Source organism: Thamnophis elegans, chromosome 15, assembly GCF_009769535.1.
Source record: "Thamnophis elegans isolate rThaEle1 chromosome 15, rThaEle1.pri, whole genome shotgun sequence".
NCBI classification, from domain to species: Eukaryota; Metazoa; Chordata; class Lepidosauria; order Squamata; family Colubridae; genus Thamnophis; species Thamnophis elegans.
This window is the reverse complement of record NC_045555.1, coordinates 7,219,315-7,247,178: the sequence shown is the minus strand read 5'-3', so window position 1 is coordinate 7,247,178 and position 27,864 is coordinate 7,219,315. Positions and strand designations below refer to the sequence as shown.

Genomic DNA, 27,864 nt, shown 5'->3' with positions numbered 1-27,864 from the left:
TCAGTCAACCTTGAGCTGCTCAGGATCGAACTCCTGGCAGTGGGCAGAGTTAGTCTGCAATACCGCATTCTAACCACTGTGCACGATGGACAGATGGATGGAAGGAAAGAAGGAAAGAAGGAAAGAAGAAAGGAATAGCAATAGCACTAAGATGTGTATACCACTTCACAGTGCTTTACAGCCCTCTCTAAGCGGTTTAGAGTGTCAGCCTTTTGCCCCCAACAATCTGGGTCCTCATTTTAACCCACCTCGGAAGGATGGAAGGCTGAGCCAACATTGAGCCTGGTGGGATTCGAACTGCCGCTAGCAGTCAGCTGAAGTAGCCTGCAGTACTGCATTCTAACCACTGCGCTACCTCGGCTCTTCTATTCGCTCAGTTATCCACTCCGCATTTGAAAGACCAGGGTTTGGGGGGTGGGGTGTAGTTCCTCAGCTGTCTTTTAGTGACTTGTTATTAATGCAACAGCAAGTTGTGTTTGTTCTGCCTGAAATATGGCTGTGGGCAATAAACCCCCGTGGTCCCTTGGGAGTGAGTAAAGATGCTTTCCTTCTTAAGAAGGAGAATCAACAACCTGCTATAAAAGTGATGAATGGCTGTCATGTTCGGCTTGACAGCTTCGAGCATCTCAACTCTGCTTGTGTGGGCGATTCATTACCTGCGACTCTATCTCTTTTCAACGCCTTCTGACAAATAGGCTGTTATCCTTCCTTCCCCCCCTCCACACACACACACAAACACACACACACACGCACACACACACACCCTTTCCTCTACGATTGCTGCTCCCTGCCCTGGGCTGTCTGGCTGTGGAGCGTGGCCGTTTCATTTTGTAACTTGTCAAAGGGAAAAGGAGAGGAAATGCTTTATAGACTTCAAACTTGACTGAACTCAAGTGATTTTACTCTGAAATTCCAGGGAAGGGAGCAGGGGAAGAGAGAGAGAGAGAGAGGGAGGGAGAGAGGGAGGGAGGGAGAGAGAGAGGGGGGAGGGGAGAGAGAGAGAAGCAATATGTTGCCGTTTGTAGCCTCCTTTTTGATGCTCTCTAGATTAGTCGATGTTGCGTGGAAATTAGTGTTATCTTCGTAATGTTCTGCTTTGCAAAAGAGGCACAGATGTTGATGAAACTCATCCTGCTCAGTGTGTGATTTATACCTTTTGAGCTACGCACTCATAGGTGCTTTTTTTTTTTTTTTTTTTTTACAAAAGAGTGCACCAAACAATATAAGTCATTTTTCTTCCCATCTTGGTGTTTGTATCCATCAAGAGCAAGATACCCCCACAAAAGGACCTCATAATCTCCCAATAAGATTGCCAGAGATGCGATCAACGGAAGAGGGGTGTGACAAACTACTGCCAAACCATGACATTTGCTGGACTTCTTTCCTTTACGGGACATCAAATCCTGTTATGGTCTTCAACGCGCCAGAGATTAATCGTTGGGAAGGCAGCAATCCAATGGGGCATTTTTTTCCCATGAAACAATTGTGGTTTCCCCCCCACCAATCCTTTTCTCCCACCTGAGAAAATAACCCAACTAAGAAAGGCGAGTTCTAAACTCTTCGTAATGAAAACAAAATATTCCGCCCTCTCGGTTTCTCTAGTTTCGCCCACGGTGGGCAGAATGAAATGGGAGGGCTCCGGATGGCTGCAAGGGGTGGAGATAGCCAGGAGCCACAAATATTTAAAATGGGGGTAAGGAGGAGACGCACACAAACACACACACACACACGGCCTCTTTTAGCAAGCACAAGACAACTGACTTGTTAAGAGGCAGCACTGCAGAGGAAAAGCTCTGATTCGGACAAAACCTCTGTTCCAGTGCAATTACAACACATGGGTGGAAGGGCCCTGAATTGACAGGAGGTGGGGGGCTTGGGGTTTTTTAGGAGTTATTTGGAACTAGAGAGGAGAGGGAGGAGAGAGGAAGAGAGAGAGAGAGAGAGAGAAAGAGAGAGAGAGAGAGCCATGATCATGCACGCCACCTTCAGCCCTCAACTGGCTAGCTTATGTGCCCTAACCCTCTCTTTGACTATATACCCAGCGTGGCTGCAAACCCTCCCCAAGAAGATCGGGGTGAGCAAGAACAGCAAGAGCCCCGGATGTTGCGAAGAGCTAAAGAAGCTGAAGGTCCAAGTGGCCAATCTCTCCTCCTTGCTAGAGGAGATGAGCAAGAAGCAAGACGACGTCCTGGGGCATGCCGTCACGCAGGTGATGGCCCTGGAAGGGAGCGTCAAGCTGATGGGCGCCCGCCTCGACGACGTGGAAGGGAAGTATTCGGAGGTGAATTCCAAGCTCGACATTGTGCAGCTTCAGGCGGCTCAGACGGTCACCCAAACATCCACAGGTAAGGAGAGGCTCCCCCCCCCTTCCCCTGGAGGGACCGCTGGCTAATGCAGACAGAGTAGCCTCAGAGCTTGACTCCCGGGAATGTATAAAATATAACTGGGAGGAGGGGAAGGGGAAGGACTGAGAGACTTAGATGAATCTTAAGGAAGAACTCCATTGTACCTGAAGCCGAGTGAAGCCTGAACTAATAAAGGAGAATATTTATAGCTCAGGGTTGAGTTGGTGCTCTCTGAGCAGACCAAAAATCAAGCAAGCAATGCCTCAATCAAGAAACTGCCAAAGAGCCACCAGTAAACAGTCCAAAAAAGAATCTCTTAAGACCAGCTCCTGAACAAGGCAAGCCACCAGAATATAAACTGACAGCAAGCAGCACTCCTTACAAACACTGATGATGTTACCTAGTTAGGGAAATGAAATGTCTGCAAGAAAACAAGCAAGCTCAGAGAGCATCAAGGAGCCTGAACTTTTGGGAGAATTCCCATCTTCTGGAACAGGTGAGGAATTCACCCAAGAAGTTTCAGCCTCTTTCTTTAGTTTGTTGCTAGCCTAAATAAAACTACTCGCTCCACTCAACTAGCAGGGCTGGGGAGCATAAACCCTAAACACAGCCCTTGACCGAAAGTGTTATCCTTTATAGGAGGGGCCATTCACCGTCCACCTGTGCCTTTACTCCCAAGCTGACCCTTGTTCCTTAGTTGTTCCCTTCTCTTGGCAGCTCTGTATATGCGCACATCGGGAACAAGCTCCAGCTGTTCTTCTGCCCCACTGATATCCGACTCCGAAGGCAGCTGATAACTGTCAGACGGCCCTGGCCCCCTCTCTGCCTCCGACACAGAGCCCTCATCAGAGCCTTCCCCAGACTCCAGGACTGGCCCAGGTTCCTCCCCAACCTCCTCACTGTCTGAGTCTGCCGCCAGCTCTGCTGGCCACAACAGTATTGATTTAAAAAAACCAGGTGTCAAGCTTCCTTTCAGAGCCATTTTATAATGTTGAAATCCAGACCAATTTAATTACTAGCTACTCCCTCAACCCTCGCCCAACCTTTCAAAGCACTATTGGTTTTTCTTTACGACTCCAAGGCTAGTGAATCCAGGCAGCAGCTCAAAATTTCAAAGAATCTCATTCCTTCTCTTAACTATGTATCTTGGACAACTGTATTATGTAGATTTCTCAGGCAATATTAAGCCTCTGCCAAGGGTCTAAAATAGGATGAAATCATCCTACACACACACACACACACACACATTTGGGGGGGAGAGTTTAGCATGTATACTTAGTATTTATATTGGGTGCTGTGGCTGCCAGCGGAGAGTTGCCAGATGAAGAGAACAGCTAAGGAACAGGGGTCGACTTAAGGCCACAGGTAGATGGTGAATGGCCCCACCCATAGGGGATAAAAGAGGAGTGAAAGGAGAGGGGAGTTTGCAGGAGACAATTAGTTCATTCCTGCAATCTTGCCAAGTATTGCGGCATCTGAAAGTTATCGGCCTGGCCACTCTCCAAGCCTGATAAAGGTCGGTAATTGTAAACTACCTTGAAAGACTGTGGGAGAGGAAAGACTTGGCTGGAGAGGAATTCACTGTCAATTAAATAAAAGGGGTTTATCGGGGCGAGGACTCGGCTTCGTGCTGCTGGGGAAGCCCAGGTCACAACATTGGGTACGTGCTTATATCCAATGCAGCGAAAGGCCTATAAATATCTTTAGAATGGTGACACACACTTTCTTTCTGAGGCAGAGACACAAGATTTGAGATGATGGGTAAAGCCAGATGACATACATGGGAAACCTTACTCATTGTCCATAAAGACATCACAAATAGAATCAGACTGGAAAAAACACCCCAGCAGCCATCTCAGTCATCGTTTTACGACCACAATTGAGTCAAACATTTCAGTTGTTAAATGAGACATTCGTTAAATGAATTTTGCCCCCTTTTAGGACCTGTCTCGCCCCCATTGTTAAGTGAAACACTGCAGTTGATAAGTTACTAACCCGGTTATTAAGTGAATCTGGCTTCCCCGTTGATTTTGCTGGTCGGAAGGTCACAAAAGGTGGTCACGTGGTCTTGGGACATAGCCACAGTCATAAATATGAACCACCTGCCCAACATCTGAATTTTGATCCCGTGATCATGGGGATGCTGGGAAGGTCGTATGTGTGAAAAAGTCGCTTTTCTCAGTGCCATTGTAACTGTGAACGGTCACTAAATTGACTGTTCTAAGTCGAGGACTGTCTGTGTTCCCAGCTGGGCTTTGCTTTAATTTGAGGAAATCGCAAGTCGACGAGATAGTTGCACGTGGCAACCATGTGTGGTATCAAATTTCTGGAGGGAAAGAAGGCAGCGATGGGCCCTCGGTTTTTCTGACGGGTGGGAATCATCCAACCTACTGAGCTTTGATTTTCTCGTTCAGACGCCGTGTACGACTGCTCCTCCCTTTATCAGAGGAATTACAGGTCTTCCGGAGTCTACAGACTTCTCCCTGATGAATTTCTGGGAAGTCCAGAACTCCAGGTGAGACGTTACACACGCCGTGGGAAGAGAGGAAAAGCAGGAAGCTATGGACTTTAGGACTCCTATAGGCATAAAAACTGTGTCTGTCTTAAGGGGGACGGGGTGGCTCAGGGGCTAAGACGCTGAATTTGTCGATCAGAAAGGTGAGCAGTTCGGCGGTTCGAATCCCTAGCGCCGCCTAACGAAGTGAGCTCCCGTTGCTTGTCGCTTCTGCCAACCTAGCAGTTCGAAAGCATGTAAAAAGTGCAGGTAGAAAAATAGAGGCCACCTTTGGTGGGAAGGGAGTAGCGTTCCGTACGCCCTTGGCGTTGAGTCATGCCGGCCACATGACCATGGAGATGTCTTCGGCTTTGAAACCGAGATGAGCACCGCCCCCTAGAGTCAGTAACAACTAGCACATATGTGTGAGGGGGAAAACCTTTGCCTTTATGTAAGGTTTAGGATTCCTATAGACATAAAAACTGTTATCTATCCTAAGAGGACTCCCAGTTGCGTACAAAACAGCCACAGCTCTATGGGATGGAATTAGCCTTCGGCCATTTCGATTTGTTCTTTGCACCTTCCCAAATGGGATGCAACTTTTTGGTGCCCTTCCCATTCCAGGCAAAGCCACAGTAGCATAGTGGTTAGAGTGCAGTACTGCAGGCTACTTCTGCTGCCTGCCGGCTGCCTGCAATTCGGCAGTTCGAATCCCATCAGGTTCAAGGTTGACTCAGCCTTCCGCCCTTCCATAGCGGAAGGTTGGTAAAATGAGGACCCAGATTGTTGGGGGCAAGAGGCTAATGCTGTAAACCGCTTAGAGAGGGCTGGAAAGCACTGGAAATTAGTATATAAGACTAAGTGCTATTGCTATTTGCTCCACAAGAAAGGTAGGTGAGTTGCTTGAACATAGGCTTGAAACATGAAGTTACACTGATATTCACTGTCTTGGTAAATTACCGCCATGCCTGAGTGGTTCTCAACCTCTCTGAAGGTCCAAGATTGGGTTATTCTCAATCTCAATCTGACCAGAGACTGAGTTAAATTTGAAGCCACACCTCTCTGCTTCCTGTGCCTGGCTCCACTCAGTCTGGCCGAAGAGAAACACCTTTTCTTGTTGGCTCCTGAGATTGGACGAGAGATACTTTATTCCTGGACCCTTACCTTATCCCTCCTACGCCCCTCTTTTCATTTCCCCAGGTATACTGTGACATGGAGACAGATGGGGGAGGCTGGACTGTCATCCAAAGGCGGAAAATTGGCTTGATCTCTTTCAGCCAAAATTGGAAGCAATACAAGGAAGGGTTTGGAAGCCTGCAGGGAGATTTCTGGCTGGGAAACGAGCATATCCATCGGCTTTCCAGGAGGCCGTCCGTTTTGCGTGTGGAGCTGGAGGCAAGTACAGTGGCTTCACCTGCTCAGCCGACTTTTCTCTGACCGCTCGGTTAGAGGTTGTGGGATCTTGCAACATTCAAGAGCAAAGGAACTTGGAAAACATTGAGAAGCATTTCAGTGTTGAAGTACTGTAGAACAGCGGTCACCAACTGGTGGTCTGTGAGAAAAATTTGGTGGTCCACTGAAAAATCATTTGCATTTTTTATATTGCACTAAATCTACATAGTCCTCAAACTACGCCCCCTGGGATGGATACGCTTGCGTTGATGCAGAGGGGGGCAGAAATTCCGACTTGGGGTCTGCTTCAGCCTCCTGGTGGGGGGCTTTGGGCAAAGGCTGGAGGGAAGCGTCGCTGGTGGCAAAGAGCCGGAGGACCACATTCTAGTGGGACTGCATCATGGCCTGGAACTGGCTGACCATCTCAGCCCGCTGAGCCTCCAGGCGCCAGTACTTAGCCTTGCACTCCCACAGGTCTTCCCTCTGCTAGAAAACCTATGCTCCTAGTCCTCAGTGAGGTGCTTCTGCTGAGCGTCCTTCTTGGTCAGATCCAATTTGAACTGAGTTGTTTTGCCAACTCTTTCTGATGATGGCTGCTTAGCTCCAGCAACTGCTTCCTGTTGGGGCCCTAAGGAGCCCAGGCGGGCAGGCAAAGAGTGGTTGGGAGGGGAAGGGCGAGTAGAGGCCGGTGAGGCACCCCTCAACATGTGACATCGAGTTGGCCACACCCAGTCAGCCAGTCATTAGGCAGATCATATTAGTGGTCTGTAGGATTTAAAATTATGAATTTAGTGATCCCTGAGGTCCAAAAGGTTGTTGACCCCTGCTTTAGAAGACCTGGGGTAGCTGGGAAGGGTTGCCAAAGGCGGTCTAATAATGCCAGTTTAGTCTTGTCCCATCAAACTGAAGCAGCGTAGACCAGGATTAGGCTGCATAACTATTTTCCTTGGGCAGCCCTGGCTAACTGAAGGCAGTGCATGAAAAGTATAGGTTCCATTGCACGTTATTGTATTTATTAAATCCAAAAAAACATGATCCAGTCTAAGGCCTAACACACAGAGTGACAGTTAGTTTCAGGTTAGTAGATTACATTCGTTTGTGGCTGAGTGCATAAAAGAAATGTACAATGTCAATTAAACAAAGAAGCCACTTCCTCTCCTCAGAGCTTGGTGAAACACCAATATTTCTGGTCAATATTTCCCTGAATCAAGCATAAATAAGGCAGAATGGGACAATTCGCCACAACCAAATTGCCATGGCCCAGTCGCCACGGGACACGTTGCCACAGTCAACTCACCATGGACCAACTCGGTGAAGGACAATTTAACAATTCCATTCAATTACTTAAAATAAATTAAAATATATTTTCATTTTTGTCATTCACATTTCATTCTGTCCCTTCTTTTGCATCCTTTCTTCCATTTCACCTTCCGTCCTTCCGAGGTGGGTCAAATGAGGATCCAGATTGTTGAGGGCCAATATGCTGACTCTGTAAACCGCTTAGAGAGGGCTGTGAAGCAATGTGAAGCAGTATATAAATCTAAACGCTATTGCTGTTTCTTTGATATTAGTGTAACTCTTGTCCATGGCAGGTTCTCCCGCGGTGAGTTGGCCGTGACGAATTGTCACAGACAATAAATAAGCGGTGTCTCATTTTGATTTTCTTCTCACCCTGCAGGACTGGGATGGCAACAACGTTTTTGCTCAATACAGTCGTTTTGAGGTGGGCAATGAGTTGAGCGGCTACCGCCTCTTCCTGGGCAACTTCAGTGGCAGCGTGCCACGCGACTCCATGAGGTACCATAACAACACGGCCTTCAGCACCATGGACAAGGATAACGACAAGTGCTTGGATCACTGCGCGCAGTTACGCAAAGGTCAGCTGTGTGCCCAAAACTCCTTCTCTTGTTATCAATGTTCGTTAAGTGGGATCCCCGTCCATCTTTGCATTTAAAGAACCCTCCCCAAATTCTACGTAGGAAAATCCATCCGTCCCGTAGCCCAGTTCCACCTGTTTTTTCAGGTTGATTGTCCCTTGCCCAGATTCCAGAAGGGCAACTCTTCCGAAGTGTTGATTGCTCTGTTCTTTGGATTTTCCCCATTTAGGATTTAGGATTTTACTTTATTTATATGCCGCCCTTTTCCCTGGGGGAACTCAGGGCGTCTCACAATCTAGGGGGAGGGAAGAACAAAACAAGATACACACATAGAGACAATACATCATTAAAAAGCGCAACAGTCATACTATTCGGGTGGGGTTAAAGTCTTTAGCCCCAGGCCTGTCGGGACAGCCAGGTTTTAAGGGCTATGCGGAAGGTCTGGAGGGTTGTGAGGGTACGAATCTCCACGGGGAGTTCGTTCCATAGGGTCGGAGCAGCCACCGAGAAGGCTCTCCTCCGGGTAGTTGCCAGTCGACATTGACCGGCTGATGGGATTCAGAGGAGGCCTAATCTATGGGATCTTATTGGCCTAGTGGAGGTAATTGGCAAGTAGTCCTTTACTTATGAGCACAATTGAGCCCAAAATTTCTGCTCCTAAGTGAGACGTTTGTTATGTGAGTTTTGCCCCATTTTACCATTTTTCTTGCCAACGTTATTAAGTGAATCACTGTTCTTAAATCAGTAGCACAGTTGTTAAGTGAATCCAAGGGATTGCTTGACCCCCCTGGCACGGCAACCGTCATAAATGTGAGTCAGTTGCCAAGCGGCTGAATTTTGATCACATGACCATTGGGGATGCTGCAGTGTGAAAACAGTCGACGCTTTTTTTCAACGATGTTGTAACTTTGGGCAATCACTAAATGAACTGTTGTAAGTCGAGGACTATCTGTATAACGTTTTGAGTCGTCTTCCTGCTCCATCAGATATTTAGCAGTGGCAGAAAAAATACCTCTTCCACGTGAGATGAGTTGATTGGTATCATTTTCAATACAGGTCCTCCTCAAAGTACGACCACAATTGAGCCCAGAATTTATGTTGCTAAATGAGACATTTGTTAGTGAGTTTTGCCCCATTCTACAACTTTTTTTGCCCAAGTTGTTAGCAGTTGTTAAGTTAGCCCCACAGCTGTTAAGCAAAACTTGACTTTTTTTCGTCATAAGATCGCAAAAGGGGAATCCGGTGACCCTGGGACACTGCGACTGTCATAAATATGAACCAGTTCCCGAGCTTTGATCACGTGGCCATGGGGATGTTGCAAAGGTCACAAGTGTGAAAAACTGGTATAAATCCCCTTTTTTCAATGCTGTTATAACTGAATGAACTGTTGTATGTCGAGGTAGGGAATGTTTAGACACGGGCGTCTCCCCGATGCTTTGTAATCCGTTGACCTTCAAAGATGAGGACATTTTCAGAAGGATCACTCCATTGGCATCCAAGATTTCATAAACCTCTCATCCATCTTTCTCAACAGGTGGCTACTGGTACAACTGTTGCACGGACTCCAACCTGAACGGGGTTTACTACCGTAAGGATGAACACAACAAAAGCACCGATGGCATCATCTGGTACAGCTGGCGTGGGAAACACTATTCCCTGAAGAGGGTCGAGATGAAGATCCGGTCCACGGACTTCAAGGCCTAGAGGGACCCCAACCGAGTCAAGGGGGAAGCCCTGTCCATTGATATCAAGAATGAGCTTACAGGCGGGGGATGCCCTTCATCAGTAGCAAGGCAGGTGCTGGCCTCTTTCAGCCTCCACCTGAATATCTCTGGATCTTCCTGACAACAATGTTCTCTATCGGGATGCTCACCTGTTCCCCGGAATTAACGTAGATTTGCCTTTGTTTATTTCCCTGGTGGACTGGAATAGTGGATTGCTCCATATGGGAAGCTTATGGAAATCGGACGCTTAGGGTTTTTTTTTTTAATTTTAATTTTTTGCAGTTGTAAACCAAATAGTGCTCTGTCCAAATGCCTCTTTCCCATCTGATAGTATAATAATTAAAAAAAAATCCTCTTGATTCTAAAACCGAGTTTGAGGCCAAGTATATAGTCCTCAGGACAAAAATGCTTCCAGTCAAGGAGAATTTCTGGAAATGTCAACCAACACGGTGTGTACCCTGTTTCCCCCAAAATAAGGCCTCCCTGGATAATAAGCCCAATTGGCCTTTTGAGCGCATGCGCTAAAATAAGCCCTCCTTGAAAATATTGCAACACACCAGCATCCAATGAGGTCACCACACTCGTTGCCTCCTGCACTTCAAAAATAATAAGACCTCCCTGGATAATAAGCCCAATTGGCCTTTTGAGCGCATGTGCTAAAATAAGCCCTCCCCTCAAAATAAGCCCTGAAAATATTGCAACACACCAGCAGCCAATGAAGTGACCACACTCGCTGCCTCCTGCACTTCAAAAACAATAAGACATCCCCGAAAATAAGACCAAGTACTTATTTCAAGGGTTAAAAGAAAATAAGACCCTGTCTTATTTTCGGGGAAACACAGTGTATGTGTGTGTCAACAATCTGGTGTCAACACTGTGAAGAATCTGAGATTACAAAAGGGTAATTTGGTTACTGGCAAAGGAGAGCTGTAAATCTTTGTTCCAGTGACAGGGAGACACTCTCCCCTCCCCCTAAAAAAAACCTTGGATAATATCAGATGGATATTTTGGTACTGAGGTTTTTGGCTCTGTCTACTAACTATGCAAAGGGAAGGACAGAATTTAGCATGAGTAAGTTTTTCACACAATGTTGTGTTTCTTGTTTAAAAAAAAAGAAATCTCCACTTTCTTCCTTGATTCTAGACCAGTGATTGCAAACCTCTTTGGAACTTTGTGCCAAAAAGGTCACGCGGAAACATCGTGCATGTGCGCATGTTTGTCAGGGCTCCGGAAAAACCAAACTTCCAGGTTCTAGTGTGCATGCCCGCCCAATGATCAGCTGGCTGGCACACATGCGCGGGGCTAGTTTTCGGCAGTGCTGCGCATGGGAAGGGACCCCGCTCCAAAATAGCTGAACACCAGACAATCAGCTGGCCGGCGCACATGCAGATATTGGTTTTCGGCACTGCTGGGCACATGGACAGCTGATCATCAGGCACACATGTGCAACAGGAACCCAGAAGACAAACAGGCAAGGCCGTGGGTGCCAGGCGCTATGGCGCCATCACGGCTCTAGACAAATTTCCCCAAGCAGGAACCACATGCTGGTGTTGCCAAGCCTAGGGATAACTCCAATCCTTGCTCTGGAATTGTTCCTGGCAAAAGGACATCCAGAGAAATGCCGCATGGGCTTACCGACCGAGAGAGCAAAAGGGAAACAGCCTACCTGATGAGAGACTCGAGGATGGCTGGCGTGGGCCCCTTCTGGAATTCCAGCTCTTTGTAGTGTAGGGCCTTGGCATAGGCTCGGCACTTGGCAGCCCGCTCTCCCAGCAAGACAATGCCGTTGTCGTCCCCCAACGGCAGCGGGCCCTGCGTGGAGGAAGCCGCAAAAAAGCATCAGGGCTGTGATGGGAGGGCAAGACTCCAGGGCAATCTACAGCAGGGCCCCCCAACCTGCGACTGAGCGGTAGTAGCTGGCCAATGCATGCACAGGTGTGTACGCGCACAGCAGTGCTCGCGTGTCACAAGCATTGTGGGCGTTCACCGCCCCACTTGCATGAGCAACGGGTACGCGCGCATATGTCTGCCCTTCCCATGAAACCATTCCCTTTCTTCCCAAACCCCCCCCCCCCCCGGGCCGCCAACTTGGAAAGGTTGGGGAACTCAGATCTAGAGAACCTTATGTAAGCAATTAAATGCAAGCTTATTCATGAGCCCTGGAGGCGCAGTGGTTATTATTATTACTATTACTATTACTGTTGTTATTAGCGTATGGCATTGTTCTGTACCCAGGAGACCACTAAGCTACTGCAGAGTTGTAGTGTTGCGGCCTATCCACCACCAGCCCCTCCAGCAGCCAAATCAGAGGAGGAGGAGGCAGCGTGGGAGTCAGGGTCAGCATCAGAGCAATCTGAGAGCTCCGAGAGGGAAGAGGGAACGGAGTTGGCAGAGAGGGAGAGACAGAGGCGGAGCCTGGGCCGTCCGTCAGCCCTCAGATGGAGAGTCAACAGCCCCCAGCTCTGGAGGTGGCTGATGAGGAAGAGAAACAGCTGGGTCCATTGCCTGATGCACGGATGCACAGAAGTCAGAGGAGAGCAGTGGAAATCTATGGGCCGGTCCTTGGGATGGAAGAGCCACCGCTGCTAGCGAAGCCCCTCCCTAGCTCTGGGGATAAAAGGCAGGGGGCGGAGATGAATAGGTGTGAAAAACAGTTAATCGTCTTCATTAGCCTGCGAGAGAAACTTTTTGCCGGGGCTGCCGGCGCTCCTAATAAAGGAAACTTTTGAGTTGAGTTTGTTGTGCTTGGGGAGCTGGGTCAGAACACGTAGTTTGACTTGCCAAGGTACCAGCCCTGTTATAGGAAATGCTTGCATGCTTCCTAAGGTGCGCCACAGGAGGGTGAGCTGGCTTTGCACCAGAGAGAAAGACAAGCGACTCTTCCGGCAGTGTCATTCAAGGATCCTCTCCCTTCCTGGAGCTGCCTTGCAAACAGGCACTACAACTAGGAAGGGTCAGAACCACCCCGGAATCTGACTGCCTGCACAGAGCACGTCTCCCCATCAAAGGGGTATCTATCTATCTACTTGCATGGAACATGCTTTTGAATGGTTAGGTAGACAGACGGTGAGGTGAGTGACAGGAGCTCACCCTGCCACGCAGTGCTAGAGCTTGAACTGCTGGAGATGAGACCATTTCCAGCGTCATTAAGCCACTGAGCCACTACCATTTGGTACCGTGGTTAGAATGTAGTAGTGCAGCTTTACTCTGCCCACTGCCCACAGTTCCATCCTGAGCAGCTCAAGGTCGACTCAGCCTTCCATCCTTCTGAGGTCAGTAAAACGAGGACCCAGATGGTTGGGGGCAAGAGGCTGACTTTGTAAAACGCCTAGAGAGGGCTGTAAAGCACATTGAAGTGATTTATTAAGTGCTATTGCTATTTTTGCATTATCAGCAAAGTCACCTGTCTCTTTGCAAGATCAGAGCAAAAGAAAAAGAAAGTCAGAAAAATTCCACCCCGACGTGCCTTACCTTGTCGCTGTGCTCCATGAACTCCGCCAAATTGAGCAGGGTCTGGGTGACCTCAGCAATATCTTGAGACGTCAGCGCCAGCTCGATGCTACGGATCAGCTCATCCTGCTGGTCTTCGTTCAGCTCAGACCAGCATGAAACAAAGGCTGCATTAAACAGATCTCTGGGTGTGTGTGGGGGGGGGGGGGGAGAGATGCAAAAGAAGGACACGCAGAATGAAACAATAAATCTTCCAACATTGAACATATTACTTCACTAATCCAAACTGAACCCAGATCCACCTCTCCTTAGAGTCCATAACTGCACAGGAGAGAATTTCTAATGGAAACAACCATCAGACCTGGGAACTGACCAGCAACAGGAAAATCTTTCTTCTCAAGATACCCCGTAATAGTCTTTCAGCATTCAAACATTTTTTTCTCTGTCCCATTTGCTACGTTTTACTGATGTACATCACCTACCCCCTCCAGCGTTCAAGCACGGATGCCTAACTCACTATCCTTCATTCCATTTTCCCCATCAAGCGCAAGTACTTAAGTCTTGAATGTGTTCATCTTCAAATGTACAGCATACGAGCGATTTAACCTTTGCGGTAAAACATTCAGGTTCTCAACCAAACACCCGTCAGCCTCCAAAAGTTCACATTCCAAATATCCATGGAGATTCTCAGTCATGGTTGTCGCAAAGATGCTTTTTCAAGAGGCAGCTGGACTTTCTTGTGGAATACAGGTGAAGAGGGAAGTCGCATCATGGGAAACCATTGTTGTGGTCCGCCAGTGGCCTGCAGAGCTGGCAACAGAGTCGGACAGTGAGGAGGTTGGGGAGGAACATGGGCAAGTCCTGGACTCTGGGGAAGGCTCTGTGTCAGAGGCAGAGAGGGGCCAGGGCCATTTGAGAGTTATGTGCTGCCTCCAGAGCCTCTGGAGTTGGACATCAGAGAGGCCAAGGAACATGGGGTAAGTGTTCCCACTGCACGCATGCAGAGCTGCCAGAAGGCAAGAACTGTTAAAACAAAAGGGACAACTCGGGAGTAAGGCTCGGAGGTGATTGGACCCTCCCACAGGACATAAAGGAGGAGCAAAGGCACGTGAGCCTTTGCAGGAAGCAACTTTGTTCATGCTGGTTTAGTTCTGAAGCTCCGTTTGCTCTGTGTGGCCTTGCCAAGCTAATTGCTAATTAGATCTTTGGCTGCCTTTCAAGGAAGATAAAGCTGCGTGCTTATCAGCCTTATCCCAAAAGACTTTGGCAGACTACCGTCGGACCCATTACGGGGTGATAATGAACATAATACACAGCCTTTGAAATAAAAAGAGGGGTTTTTTGGAACTAAGCATGTGCTTTTTACTGATCAGAAAGCCGAGGTCAGAACATCCATGGTCTCATCTGGGTCCAGTTTTAGTTTCCAAATATTGCTGGGCAAAGTCCTGTGAATTGTTGATGTGACGGCTGGTGTTGCCAACTGGAGGAGCTAATAAGGTGCTTAGATGTTTCACAAATGTTGTCGGTGATAGAATTGATGCCGCTGACAATTGGTCTGAGTGGGAGTCCCCTCTTTGTGGATTTTGGGGAGTCCACAAGAAAGACCAGTTGACGCTTGAAAAAGTATCTTTGGGATTCACACCCCCAAACCAAAACACCTCTCTCTCTCTCTCTCTCTCTCTCTCTCTCTCTCTCTCTCTCTCTCTCTCTCTCACTCTCTCTCTCTCTCTCTCTCTCACACACACACACACACACACACACACACACACACTCTCCCCCCTTAAACATTTTTTTTTACCCTTGCACTAAACGACCCAAGGGGACCTTTCTTTGTCTTCTCCCTGGATTGAGGTTGAATTTCTACCTGGCCATGGGGTTGTAGGCCTGAGCCAAGGCCCAGCACGAGCGCAGTGAGGGCGATGAGGAGTCTTTCAACAGCTCCAGGCTTAGCCGTCTCAACCATTCCAACCAATCATCCTTGGAAACTCTTCGGGCTGCTCCCCACGCCTAGAATACAAAGGGCTCTTCTAGGAGTTGCCGCAATCAGCTACTCGTCAGGGCCAGGAAAACTGACAGCATGGGAGCCACGGGGCCCCAACTCCACTTCTGCGGCCCTGAAAGTCCCCCCAAAATCATCTTGCTGAAACTCAGTGAAAAATTTCTGGGGTTTAATGGGCTGCTTTGTGATGGCACAAAGAGTTGGAAGATGGTCACACAACTCTAGATACGTAGGGGTTTCTCAAGCTTGCCCAACTTGAAGGTGTGCGGACTTCAATTCCCAGAATTCCCCAGGCTGCTCTCAGTCCTAACCAGCCAAGTGTTCTGGCTTTCATATTGAATAACTGGATGAATTTGAATTTCACAAGCTTGCACTAAGATCTAATTGGATGCTGCTTCCCAACCATTTAAAGTTTTAATGCTGCCTGAGGTTTATAAAATAATATCGTCAATTTCTATGGTTATTAGTCCCTATTGCTAGCCTGATCCTCCATGAATCTGTCTGCACAGGGACAGCAATCCCCATTTCTCCAGTTGTCCGGAAGCTTCATTTTTAAAAGTTTTTCAAATGTGGGGAAACCAGTCTGACAAATACAGCCTCTATTTTGAAAGTGAAACGAAGTCTGCCAGATCAGCGGTGTCAAACTCAAGGCCAACGGGACAAATATGGCCAACAGGGGGCTTAAATCTGGCCCGTGGGGCCACACTGGAACAGCAAGGGACTGTCCCGCTCTGCCTCTGCCAATGAAAACAGAGTCCAGGAGGGCCATGCAGGTCCCCCGCCGGGGCCACTTTTTCAGCCACGATGACCTCCTGCCAGCGAAAATGAGTTGTTTTGGCTGGCAGAGGGCTGCAGGCCATGGCAACGAAAACAGGGCCTGGTGTGTGTGTGTGTGTGTGTGTGTGTGTGTGTGTGTGTGTGTGCATGTGTGCATGCAGATGGCTCCCAGGCTCCGTTTTCGCTGGCAGAGGGCTAGCAAACAAACTAAAAACAAAACCAAGTGAGAAATGTTTCCCCTTTTGCATTTGAACATGCAAGAAGGGACAGGAGAGGAGAAAGGGAAAGAGGAAAGACAAAGAAAAAGAAGGGAAGAGAGCAAGGAAGGAAAAATAAAGAGAGGAAAGAAGAAGAAAGGAGAAGGAAGAGAGAAGGAAAAAGAAGAAAAGGAAGGAAGGAAGATTATAATGAGAGTGAGGGAGGCCATCACAGGTGCCCCTGACAGGAGTGATGTTGAACTGGCCACACTCACTCCGGCAATGCCCACCCCGGACCCCAAAGGTCAAACACAACCATGATGCGGGCCGCAATGAAACTGAGTTTGACATCCCTGTGTTAGATCATCCCAAACTGGTCCAGGAAAAATTTGATGCTGCAGAACATCAGAAACTGTTGCTGAAAATCGTTACTGATCTCGAGAAGCGTATCTCTGCCCAGCGCAGTGCCAAAGATTACCTTCTGTAAGTTGATGGTGCTGACGTGCAGCTTCTTCATGGGCCCTGTTTCGACCGGGCCGCTGACGAGGGCCTCTCCTTGGCTGCTCCTGTGCATGCGGTGCTGGTAGATCAGAGGGTCATCCTCTTCATCGGCGAGAGTGTAGCCCTAACACAGAGCAGAGATTCATCAAAACCAAACCTGGCTTTGCATTTGGGTAGCAATGTGGTGGTTTGTGCTTGTGGCCGAACGGAAGGGTCCAGGGTGAAACATCGGCACTGACGTCTCACCGTTTCAACTTGTCATTAGAGGAAGGGGGGAGGGGTCGCTTACGGGAGGTTTAACTCAGGGGTGGTCTTCAAAAATTTCAGCAACGGGTTCTCTGCCCAGTTGCTGGGTGGGTGTGGCCCACCGGTGGGTTGCAGACGGTACGCCCCGGTATGGGCTTACTGGCACCTGCCGGGAGCACCGGGTACCATACGGGCACAGTGCTCCGGAGGGCCCGCCCGAGCGCCTTACCTGTATTTGAGCTCTTTGGCACTTCCGCACGTAGAGCGTACAACGCCTGTGTGACACTCCCCCAAACAGCTGGAGCATCGCAGAGGCGTCACGGAGGTAAGGATGCAGGCGCACACATTGCGCGCCGTGCATGTGAAAGAGGCTGGGTCCTGTTGCACGGTACTGGTTGCAACAGGATCCGGAACCCACCACTGGTGTGGCCATAGTGGACGTGGCTTAGTCGACCTCCTGCACCATGGCGGGGCCCCCGTTTTCACCTTCCCCAGGCTCTGGAGGGTTTCCTTGAGGCTCCAGGAGGGCGAAAACTGCCTCTCCCAGGCTTCAGAGGCCCTCTAGAGACAGGAAATGGAAGTTCCTGGAACTTCCCCCTCCCCAAGCCTCCGTGCAGGTCCTGCACTTACCTTGCATCCAAAATGGGCCATGTGGAAGCCCCTGAGAGGGGCGGGGTGGGGTGGGAGGGGCCAGCCAGGGGTGGGATTTGGAGGTTCTCTGAACCGGCCATAACATTAGCTATGGGTTCTCCCGAACTCAGGCGAACCTGTAGCAGCCCATCCCTGGCTTAGCGAGAGAAAACAAAAGTTCTGCAGGCCCACTGAATTTTGTGAGAAACTGGAAACTTTCAAGGACTCTTGAGCAGGTGTGCAAATGAGACACATAGTTCCATAACAATGGGAACTTTACTTGGCCTATGTGGAAAACAGGGGGGACTCGGGCTGGGAAACCATTGATTAATAAATATTATGTACTGGGGCCTGAGAAACTCAGAGTTAGGTTTATTTCAGCCTTCTCGGGTTATGTATTCAATAAACCAGTAAGTTTTTCAGCAAATAAAATGACCCTGGGCTTTTATTTGTATACTCAAGCAGGATGTTGACAGGAAGGATTTGATTGCCTCCCCGTATATATATGAAGAAACATTATGGAATTAAAGTGAAATTCCGGTGCTTTGATAAGCTCAGGGCAGGAGCACAGATGAGAGACAGGTGTCCTTCAAATGAACAGCTTTTACCCTGCCATCTCATTCGGCTTCCTGAGGAGTCACTGACCTTCACAATCCTGCAGATGAGGACGTCGTATCGTTGGTGGTTTATTCTGTGACGCACCAATACTTTGTTGACCATCGGGATAAAGATCTGATACTGCAGGGGTGAGAAGAAGAGGTAGCACCCGGAAGACTTTCTCTTTTTTTTTTTGGGCAAGGACGACAACGGAAGACAACAGCCGCTCAGGACAAACGCCATGAGTGAAACGTTAAAAAATGAAATCTGCACAGGGATGCAGTCCTGAGAGCCAACTTATCACGATGTACAGCTCCAATAAAATTGTTACATTTTTAAATAATAGATGGTTACATTTAAGGAGTTTGTCTTTGGCTGTGGAGTATTTTACAGATCCTTGTTATCGTGTTACTTCTTTGGCCAAATTTTCAAGTGCCACTGATCCATTTAAAGAGGTCATTTCATATTTTGTAATAAAAAAGCCTGCAAGATATAGCCAACATTTCATTTACACGTATACCATCCAATATCTCATTAAATGTTACAATGTCACTTCTCCAATCACCTAAGGAACTATTTAAAGAATACAGAATAACAGAGTTGGAAGGGACCTTGGAGGACTTCTAGTCCATCCTCCTGGCACAGGCAGGAAACCCTATACCCGGGATGGCGAACCTATGGCACGTGTGCCACAGGTGGCACATGGGGCCATTTCTCAGGGCAGGTGAGGCGTTGGCCTACGGGTGCTGGCCAGCTGACTTCAGCCTTTTTGTGAGGCCATTTTTCGCCCTCCCCAGGCTCCAGAGGCTTTATAGGAGCCTGGGGAGGGCGAAAACATCCTCCCCCATCCCCCCAGGAGGCCCTCCGGAGGCTTCAGGAGCTTCCCTGAAGCCTCCGGAGCGCAAAAAGCCGGCCCTATAGGCAAACCGGAAATTTGGGAACGGACTTCTGGTTTGCTCGTAGGGCTGGTTTTAGCCCTCCAGAGCCTTCAGGGACCTTCCAGAAGCTTCCCTGAAGGCTCCGGAGGGCTAAAATCGGCCCTACAAGCAACCCGGAAGTGACTTCCGGTTCACTCATAGGGTCGTTTTTTGCCGTCCGGAGGCTTCAGGGAAGCTCCAGAGGCCTCAGGAGGGCCTCCTGGGGGGATGGGGGAGGATGTTTTCGCCCTCCCCAGGCTCCTATAAAGCCTCTGGAGCCTGGGGAGGGTGAAAAAGCATGCAAAAAATGAGGGGGAGCGCTGGTCATGCGTGTATGCGCTCTGAGGGTCGGGCATTGCATTATGGGTGTGGCATGCCCGTGCACGAGCCCCCTGCGCTCCCTCCGCTTTTGGCATGCGAGCCAAAAAAGGTTTGCCATCACTGCCCTATACCATTCCAGACAAATGGTTGTCCAACATCTTCTTAAAGATTTCCGGTGTTGGAGCATTCACAACTTCTGGAGGCAAGTTGTTCCACTGATTCATTTTTCTAACTGTCAGGAAATTTCTCCTCGGTTCTAAGTTGCTTCTCTCCTGGATTAGTTTCCACCCATTGCTTCTTGTCCTCTGCCCTCAGGGGCTTTGGAGAATAGCTTGACTGCCTCTTCTTTGTGGAAGCCCCTGAGACATTAGAAAACTGCTATCATGTCTCCCCTAGTCCTTTTCTCTTGACTGGCCATACTCAATTCCTGCAACCGTTCTTTATATGTTTCATAGGAAAGGATTTAAATTCAGCAAAGTGGAGATCTCTCTCCTTGGAAAAATAATAATACCTTTTTCCCCAGCTGGAAGACCAAGGAGGAGAGCGTGTCCATGGCAGTTGTGCGAAGCTCTGGGCTCTGGTCAAGAGTTCGCACGATGGGATGGATAATCCGCGAAGCATAATCCGTGAAATCAAGGGACTCCGTTAATCGGTCCACAGTTTCTAAGGCAGCTCTGGAAGACGGGAGGAAACAAAGCACTGCAGTTGCAAAATCAATTCAGGTTAAGGGTTAGGGACACAGAGAAACCCAAAAGAGGGACAAGTGTGGATGCCCTTTTGAGAAAATTCTAAGTATTTGGACAGTACCAGCAGCATCTTTCATTAAAAGCCCGTAAAACAGTGGAGATGCATGTGGACAACATCCATTCTTACTTGCGAGCAGACAGGGGGGCATCGGGGGCATCAAAAAGCTTCACAATGGGAGGCAGCAGTAAGTGTAGGTAATCGTCCAGATTTGCTCCAAACAACTGGATGGCATTCAGCAGCTGGAAAGGACAGAAAGCAAACTCCATAGGAATCAAGGGCAAGGTTCAAAACAGCCACTCTGGGTTTAAGTACCGGCATATGTTCTCATGGCAGAAAATGAAGAGGAACTAAAGAGCCTCTTGATGAGGGTGAAGAAGGAGAGTGCAAAAGTTGGTTTGAAACTCAACATTAAGAAAACAAGGATCAAGGCATCCGGCCCTCTCAATTCCTGGCAAATAGACAGGGGAGAAATGGAGGGAGTGACACATTTTATTTTCCTGGGCTCCAAGACCACTGCAGATGGGGACTGCAGCCAAGAAATTAAAAGATGCTATTCCTGGGGAGGAAAACTATAGCAAATCTAGACAGCATGCTAAAAAACAGAGACACACTGGCAACAAAAGGGCATCTAGTCAAGGCAATGATTTTCCCAGTTGCAATGGATGGCTGTGAAAGTGGGACCATAAGGAAAGCTGAGCGCCAAAGAATGGAGGCCCTTGAACTCTAGTGCTGGAGAAGACTCCCGCGGAATCCCTTGGACTGCAAGGCCATCCAACCGGTCAGTCCTAGAGAAGATCAACCCTGACTGCTCTTTAGAAGGCCAGATCCTGAAGAGGAAACTCAGATACTTTAGCCACCTGATGAGAAGGAAGGACTCCCTGGAGAAGAGCCTCATGCTGGGAACGATGGAGGGCAAAAGAAGAAGGGGACGGCAGAGAAGGAGGTGCCTGGATGGAGTCACTGAAGAGTCGGCCTGAGCTTCAATGGACTCCAGAGGATGGTAGAGGACAGGAAGGCCTGGAGGAACGTTCCCCATGTGGTCACAATGGGTTGGACACGACTTCGCAACTAACAACATGTTCTAATCCTAATTTTTTTGAGAGAGTATAAAGCAATTAGGATATGCACTTCCATGTTTTTAGCAGAACTGAAACAAATGATGTTAGGTCAGGGGTGTCAAACTTAATTTCATCAGGGCTGTGGTTGAACTCAGGGGGCTGGCTGGGCGTGGCTGACTGGGTGGGAGTGGCCAGTTTGACACCACTCCCCAAACTGCTGGCATGTTTCCTCTTCGCATTGGGTAGACCAGGAAAAACCCCACGGGTCAGATCCGACCACATCATGGGCTGGATTCAGCCCGCAGGCCTTAAATTTGACACTCCTGTGTTAGGTCTTCCTGGGAACGAAAGACACCTAGGCAAGATGAACTTTTCCAGGCCTGCAGCAGGCCAGGATTCGGAGGGCCAATCGTAGTTTGAATCAGACCAGGGTGTGGGATGCATGCCCCTGTGCCCCCTGCTCACCTTGGTGGAAACGCTGCGGGTGCTGCTGCTGTCGTGCATGAAGACGCGAAGCATGTGCGGGATGAGCTGAGGAAGGTAGAGTTTGAATTCCCCGCCGAGGGCCACCACTATCTGCTCGATGAGGAGGATAATTGTGCTCTGGATGGAATTATTTACTACCCAGAAATCCTGGATGGGGGGAAAAGGTGGAAAGTGAGCAATGTTAGGACAGAAAGCCGGAAAACATGAAAAAGAAATGACTCCCATTGCAATGCTACAGGTTAAAGGGTTTGAAGGTTAATTCCAGCATTTGAAGCTTCCATTCCATCTCAGAAAGATGGAAATTTGCTTTGTGTTCAAAATCTTATGGTGGACCAAGAGAAATCTCTGCAGACATCTGAGACTGGATCCCCCCCCCCCCAGTTTAGAACAAAAAAATCCTCTTGGATAACAGCTACTTTTCTTTTCTTTTTTTTTAACTCTCCTGCCTGTCCTGGACATCCTTCTTGAATACATTTTCCAGCATTGCAGGTATGAATGTGTCAAAAAGCTGAAATTGTTTTCTCAACCGAAGAGCCAGGGAAATATTGCAAAACAGCTGAACATATTTTGTTCTTGATTCCTTATTGATGAACTAACTCCCAATATATGCACTGTGCCACTGCCTTTTTCATTTGGCCTTTCATAGGTAAAAGTTCCCCTTGCACATACACGCTCTTCGTTCCCAACTCTAGGGGGTGGTGCTCATCTCCATTTCAAAGCCAAGGAGCCAGCGCTGTCCGAAGATATGATCACGTGGTCACCATGATTCAATGCCAAAGACGCACGGAACGCTGTTCCCTTCCCATCAAAGGTGGTTCCTATTTTTCTACTTGCATTTTTTACGTGCTTTTGAACTGCTAGGTTGGCAGAAGCTGGGACAAGTAGCAGGAGCTCACTCCATTACGTAGCACTAGGGATTTCGAACCGTCAAACTGCCAAACTTTTCTGATCGACAAGCTCAGTGTCTTAGTCACCGAGCCACCAACATTAGCTGTTGCTTAATGTCAAAGGAAATTCAGGCCCAGGGAGTCCTATGTCTCCCTCTTCTAAAACATTTCCCGCGAGTTGGAATTTCTTGGAAAGGTTCACAGCTGGGTACTCACCCTCATGAGGGTAACAATTTCATCCATGTAAGGTCGGATATGGCTTCTCACAAAGGACACCAGCATTCCCAGCTGCTGGAAAAGGAACTGGAAAGGGAGAAAGAGTAAAAACGGCACTTTGAGGGGCTTTCGATCCTCACCCCGCCTCCCCCTTCACGTATTCGTTGGCTTCAGTGTCATGCTGTCTCCCCGAGCACACATTTCATTTCACACGGCTCACAACCAGGGCTTGCCAACACTGTGTGGCACCTCAGGGAGAAGGACTCTGAAGCATTCAGGCAAGCACCAGAGGTTTCAGGCATGCCAGTATAAACACCGGAGAGAAAAAGATTCCCAAAGTTTCCCAACCTTGCTTTCCAAGCCTGTCCCTGCCCTTCCTCAATGTCTTCAAACACACACGACTTTTTCCCTGCCGTTGGTAAACTTTCCCTCTCTGCGTGCCCAGCACCCTCCTTGGGAAAAGAGACAGCAGAAAACCGAGGCCGCTTGCAAAAAGAGAGGCAGTTAAGTTTCAGGCTGACAATCCAATGATCAAGAGAGATTTTTTGGGACCGGTGCAAATCGGGATCCACTTGATCATCCACCTTGATAATGCAAAAGAGATCAGAGAGAGAGAGAGAGAAAAGGAACGGAGGGAGGGAGGAATTAGTGAGAGAGTGCTGCGAAAAAGAAGTAGCAAAGAAGGTGCCCGGAGCACTTCTTATTCTTTGATTAGGAATTTGAGAAGCATTGTAGCCAACGCAGGAAGTGCCTTTTTAGGGCATTTAAATGCCAAGCGTACCCACCTCGGCTCTTCTCCCCAGCATACTATCACCATCTTCTTTTACCTGCAAATTTTTAAAGACAGTAGGCAAAGTGCATCAAAGGCAGGCCAGATCTGGTCAAGCAACAAAGGCAGGGAGACCAAAATGTGGGCTTCGGCAGCCACTCAGTGGTTTCATTCTGGGAGGTGGTGAGTCTCCAAAAGCTTCTTCAGAGTGGCTCCCACCCAAAGCACAGCTTGTGCTCGGTAGGGATTCCATGGTTCCCAGCTAGGATGTTATTCAGGGCTCCAGGCCTTCAGTAGATGCTGAAGCCGAGTCCGGATGGATTCTGCTTGGACTTCCTTCCTTCCTTCTTCTCCTCTTCCCTTCCTCCTTTCCTCTCTATTGCCTTCCTTTCTCCATCTTCCTTCTCTTCTTCCTTCCTTCCCTCCCTCTTCCTTCTGTCTTCCCTCCCTCTCTCTTTCTTCCCTCCCTCCCTGTTCCTTCTGTCTCCTCTTCCTTCCCTCCCTCCCTCCCTTTTTTTGTTTTGTTTTCCTTTCTTTCCTTGGGCTGCATTCTGCCTCTCGCAGTTACAGTCAAGGTTTGATCCAAGAGATTAACCGGATTTATCAGTATCAACCTAGTGGCTGGCCAGGAAGGAATTGTTGTCTCTCTTTGCCACACAGATCTCCACCTGCAGTTGCAACAAACTCACTGATGAACAAGTGTTTCTCAACCTGGGCTGTTTGAAGAGGTGTGGGCATCAGCTCCCAGGGGATTCTGGGAGTTGAAGTCCATACACCTTCAAACAACCAAAGATGAGAAGCACAGTAGACCTTTGCAGGTGACGATGGTTTCTCGAAGAGTTGCATCAAGGTCTCGTTGACCGTGGCCTGGGGCAAGACAGAATTTGTGAGCCCTGGGCAAAATAAGAGACTTAAAAGGTAGCAGATTAGCCAGAGTGGCCAGGAACTGGGAGAACTTACTTACAGTAGGGACAGCCCACAGTCTCCCCTTCTGAAGAGGACAAGGCAAAACCCGTGAGTGGTTACAAACTTGAGAACAACAACTGCGCAAAAGCACACCAAGAACAGCTGGACTGAGCTAAAGATGCTTCATTTCTCTGGGCAGGAGAATGATTCCATCTGGGAGTATTTGCCATTAAAAAGGAAGTCACAGGGCAGCCAGCTTTAGGATGAAGGAGAGGAGAATGGTTGGCATTGCACCATGTTTCAAGAGAAACAAAAAAAAAAACCAGGGAATGGAAATGATCATTCACTTCTTCAGCCCGCTGGCAGCACAGATAACTCAGCCAGCCTCTGTGTCAGACCTGGAAGCCATTTTTTTACATTTGGGCCTTCAGGCCTGCCACATTTTCTACTGTGGGGAAATGGGAGGGGGGATTATATAGAGTATGGGAAATATATAGTCCAAATAACATTCCTTTCTCAGAGAGTCAAGGACACTTTGCCCTGCAGCTGCGAGGTGGGGACAGGGAGGCATCTCCAGTTTTGGACGGTGCCTGATTGGACCATGGGATGGACCTGTGGGTGCTGGGCGGGGACTTGGACTTTCTTTTGGGTGGGGAAAACCTAGAAACTTTCAGATTTGGGTTTTCCCAGATGTGCCAATAGGACATCTCTAATAAAATGGAATAGAGGAAACTGAAGCCTCGGAATCTTCTTTCTTTGGGGGTGTTACATGGAACCCTGACATTAACCCGAATCCCCTTTAACAACTCTACCAGCTCCCCCAAACTCTGGGGTGCTGTCCGGGGTCCTGAGCCCCAGCGACGAAACGATTCCCAGGCAGCGAAAAGACTCAGGAAATATTGGGGGGGGGGTGACATTCTGTCCCCCTCCCTTCTCAAAAGAGCCACATTTTCATGTATTTTTTTCTTGGCTGTTTGAAGCCATTTCTGCTTTCTGAGGACAGGAGAAAGAGAAGCCACTCCCTGCAGGGGCACACTCACCTCCCGGATGGCCCCATCGCAAACCCGAATGACGTTGAGGAAAGTGGGCATCACTTGAGGCAGGAACTGCACGCACTTGAGGCCGAGGGACTTGAAAATAAAGGTGATGGCTTGGACCACCATGGTGTGGTGATGGGACAAGGACTGGTCCCGGAAGATCCTCATGAGCGCCACCATGGAGACGGCGGGATAGAACTCGTCCAGCGGGAGGTTTCCCATATTAACCAGCATCTCACTGGTGCTGTAGTCAGCTGGAAAGGAGAAGACTCTCCATTCAATGTCTGCAGAGCACAACAGGTGACCAACATCTAAAGCAGGCCGAAACTGCACTGTGCGTAATGACTTTATGGATCTGAGATGCAAGGAGGACCTTAAGAAGGATGGAGCCAGTCATCGACTCCACTGGATGCCCTGAATGTTCTTTTGTTTTTAATTTTGATTCCGATAATCCAATTTAGTCATACAATGGGTTTGTTTCTAAGCATCCAATGCCACATGAAGAGCCAGGGTGGCACAATGGTTAGAATGCAGTGTTGCAGGCTGACTCTGCCCACTGCAAGGAGTTTGATCTTGACCGGCTCAAGGTTGACTGACTTCCATCCTTCCGAGGTCAGTAAAATGAAGACCCAGATTGTTGTAAAAGCACTGTGAAGTGGTATATAAGTCTAAGGGCTATTCCTTCCTTCCTTCCTTCCTTCCTTCCTTCCTTCCTTCCTTCCTTCCTTCTGGTTAGTATTGCAAGCTAATTCTTCTGACTGCCAGCAGTTCGAGCCTGGCCAGCTCAAGGTCGACTCAGCCTTCCATCCTTCTGAGGTCGGTAAAATGAGGACCCAGATTGTTGAGGGTGATAGGCTAACTCTGTAAACCGCTTAGCTGTAAAGTGCTGTAAAGCGGTATATAAGTCTAAGTACTATTGCTATCTTCCTTCCTTCCTTGTGGTTAGAATGTGGTATTGCAGACTAATTCTGCCGACTGCCAGCAGTTCGAGCCTCACTAGCTCAAGGGTGACTCAGCCTTCCATCCTTCAGAGGGCAGTAAAATGAGGACCCAGATTGTTGGGGGGGGCAATATGCTGACTCTGTCAACTGCTTAGCTGTAAAGTGGTATATAAGTCTATTGCTATTGCTACCCAAGCTCAAGTGAGCTAATTTCTGATTTTTTAAAAGTGAACTACTAAATAACATGATTTTTTTCTGACACGAGGCCGACTCAGAACGTTCATTCCTCAGTTCACTTACAAGAATCTTGGCTGGATTTAGATTCTGAGAGGCTGACAGCCGAAGCATCCCTGGATTGATCTATCATACCAATGTTCACCTTATGTTTATATGGATCCAGAGCTCCCAGGAGGCCAAGGACGCGAATAGCCTAAGTGAAAATGGGGATAAAAACCCTACGTAAGTTTGAAGGTTTGATTTGGATAAGTGGTTTCCCTGGGCACACTTTCTCCTGATAAAGGATCACACTAAGCCCTTCTTTTCTTGCAGGCATGAAAAGATGGATAAAGCAAATCCATCTTCATTTGACACATTTGAGGGAGCTTTCCAAAGCTCCTCCTCCCCTCTCAGCATGCCAAGCCAAGGGAGCAGAGTCCTACCTCTCTTCGGGTACCCTGGTTTTGCTCGGTTTTCAAAAAGTTCAGCAGCACCTCAAGAAGAGTTGGATACTTCCGATAGGGTTCCACCACGTAGCCAGTGCTGGCTACCAGCTGTCCCAGAGTCCATAAAGCCACCTGTGAAAGTGATCCACCACAGAAGAAAACAGGATTACAGCCCCATCTAAATAGTTGGCCAACTGCTTGGCCGCATTGGCCAGCAGAGAAGTAAACAGCATGTCAGCTTTCTCTAGCAGACACCCATTTTATTTCTACACAAAAGTGGTTTAATTTTAAAATAACAAACGCACAAACAGAACCGATTTAAGAACTTTCACAACAGGTGAACAGTGATATTGCCCATTTCAAGAGGGCAGCATGGCTAAAACATATGAAAAACGGCTGCAGGAACTGGGTATGTCTAGTTTAAAGGAAAGAAGGACTAGGGGAGACATGATAGCAGTCTTCCGATATTTCAGGGGCTGCCCCAAAGAAGGGGGGAGGGGTCAAGCTATTTTCCAAAGGCAAGAAACAATGGTTGGAAACTAAACAAGGAGAGAAGCAACCTAGAACTAAAGAGAAATTTCCTGACACTGAAAAGAATTAACCTGTGGAATGGCTTGCCTCCAGAAGTTGTGGTTTTTGAGAAGAGATCGGATAGCCATCTGTTTGAAATGGTATAGATCGTCTACTG

The 27,864-nt window shown here is 48.4% G+C and overlaps 2 protein-coding genes across 3 annotated transcripts in view; one reads left to right on the top strand and one right to left on the bottom strand.

The window, feature by feature from the left end:
* MTOR (mechanistic target of rapamycin kinase) overlaps positions 1 to 27,864 on the bottom strand; it is an 82,794-nt gene that overhangs the window by 40,489 nt on the left and 14,441 nt on the right. For both annotated transcript variants that reach the window (XM_032231593.1, XM_032231592.1), the window contains exons 17-29: positions 27,174 to 27,308; positions 26,815 to 26,944; positions 25,577 to 25,827; positions 23,647 to 23,688; positions 22,862 to 22,948; positions 21,738 to 21,905; positions 20,341 to 20,453; positions 19,979 to 20,141; positions 18,278 to 18,370; positions 16,734 to 16,880; positions 15,147 to 15,289; positions 13,304 to 13,466; positions 11,499 to 11,644 (exon numbers count right to left, since the gene is read on the bottom strand). In XM_032231593.1, the coding sequence (XP_032087484.1) occupies positions 11,499 to 11,644; positions 13,304 to 13,466; positions 15,147 to 15,289; positions 16,734 to 16,880; positions 18,278 to 18,370; positions 19,979 to 20,141; positions 20,341 to 20,453; positions 21,738 to 21,905; positions 22,862 to 22,948; positions 23,647 to 23,688; positions 25,577 to 25,827; positions 26,815 to 26,944; positions 27,174 to 27,308 (1,781 nt within the window). The remainder of the gene's footprint in view (positions 1 to 11,498; positions 11,645 to 13,303; positions 13,467 to 15,146; positions 15,290 to 16,733; positions 16,881 to 18,277; positions 18,371 to 19,978; positions 20,142 to 20,340; positions 20,454 to 21,737; positions 21,906 to 22,861; positions 22,949 to 23,646; positions 23,689 to 25,576; positions 25,828 to 26,814; positions 26,945 to 27,173; positions 27,309 to 27,864) is intronic.
* On the top strand, positions 1,973 to 9,986 carry ANGPTL7 (angiopoietin like 7). The gene is made up of 5 exons (XM_032231594.1): positions 1,973 to 2,345; positions 4,760 to 4,860; positions 6,040 to 6,234; positions 7,910 to 8,108; positions 9,643 to 9,986. Exons 1-5 carry the CDS (start codon positions 1,973 to 1,975, stop codon positions 9,810 to 9,812), a joined length of 1,038 nt encoding a protein of 345 aa, XP_032087485.1. The 3' UTR covers positions 9,813 to 9,986.

Excerpts from the sequence above, each read along its gene's own strand:
- ANGPTL7 (XM_032231594.1), top strand. The coding sequence starts at position 1,973 with ATGCACGCCACCTTCAGCCCTCAACTGGCTAGCTTATGTGCCCTAACC. Across the intron at positions 2,346-4,759 it reads GGTCACCCAAACATCCACAG|ACGCCGTGTACGACTGCTCC; the intron begins GTAAGGAGAGGC and ends TTTCTCGTTCAG. Across the intron at positions 4,861-6,039 it reads TGGGAAGTCCAGAACTCCAG|GTATACTGTGACATGGAGAC; the intron begins GTGAGACGTTAC and ends TCATTTCCCCAG.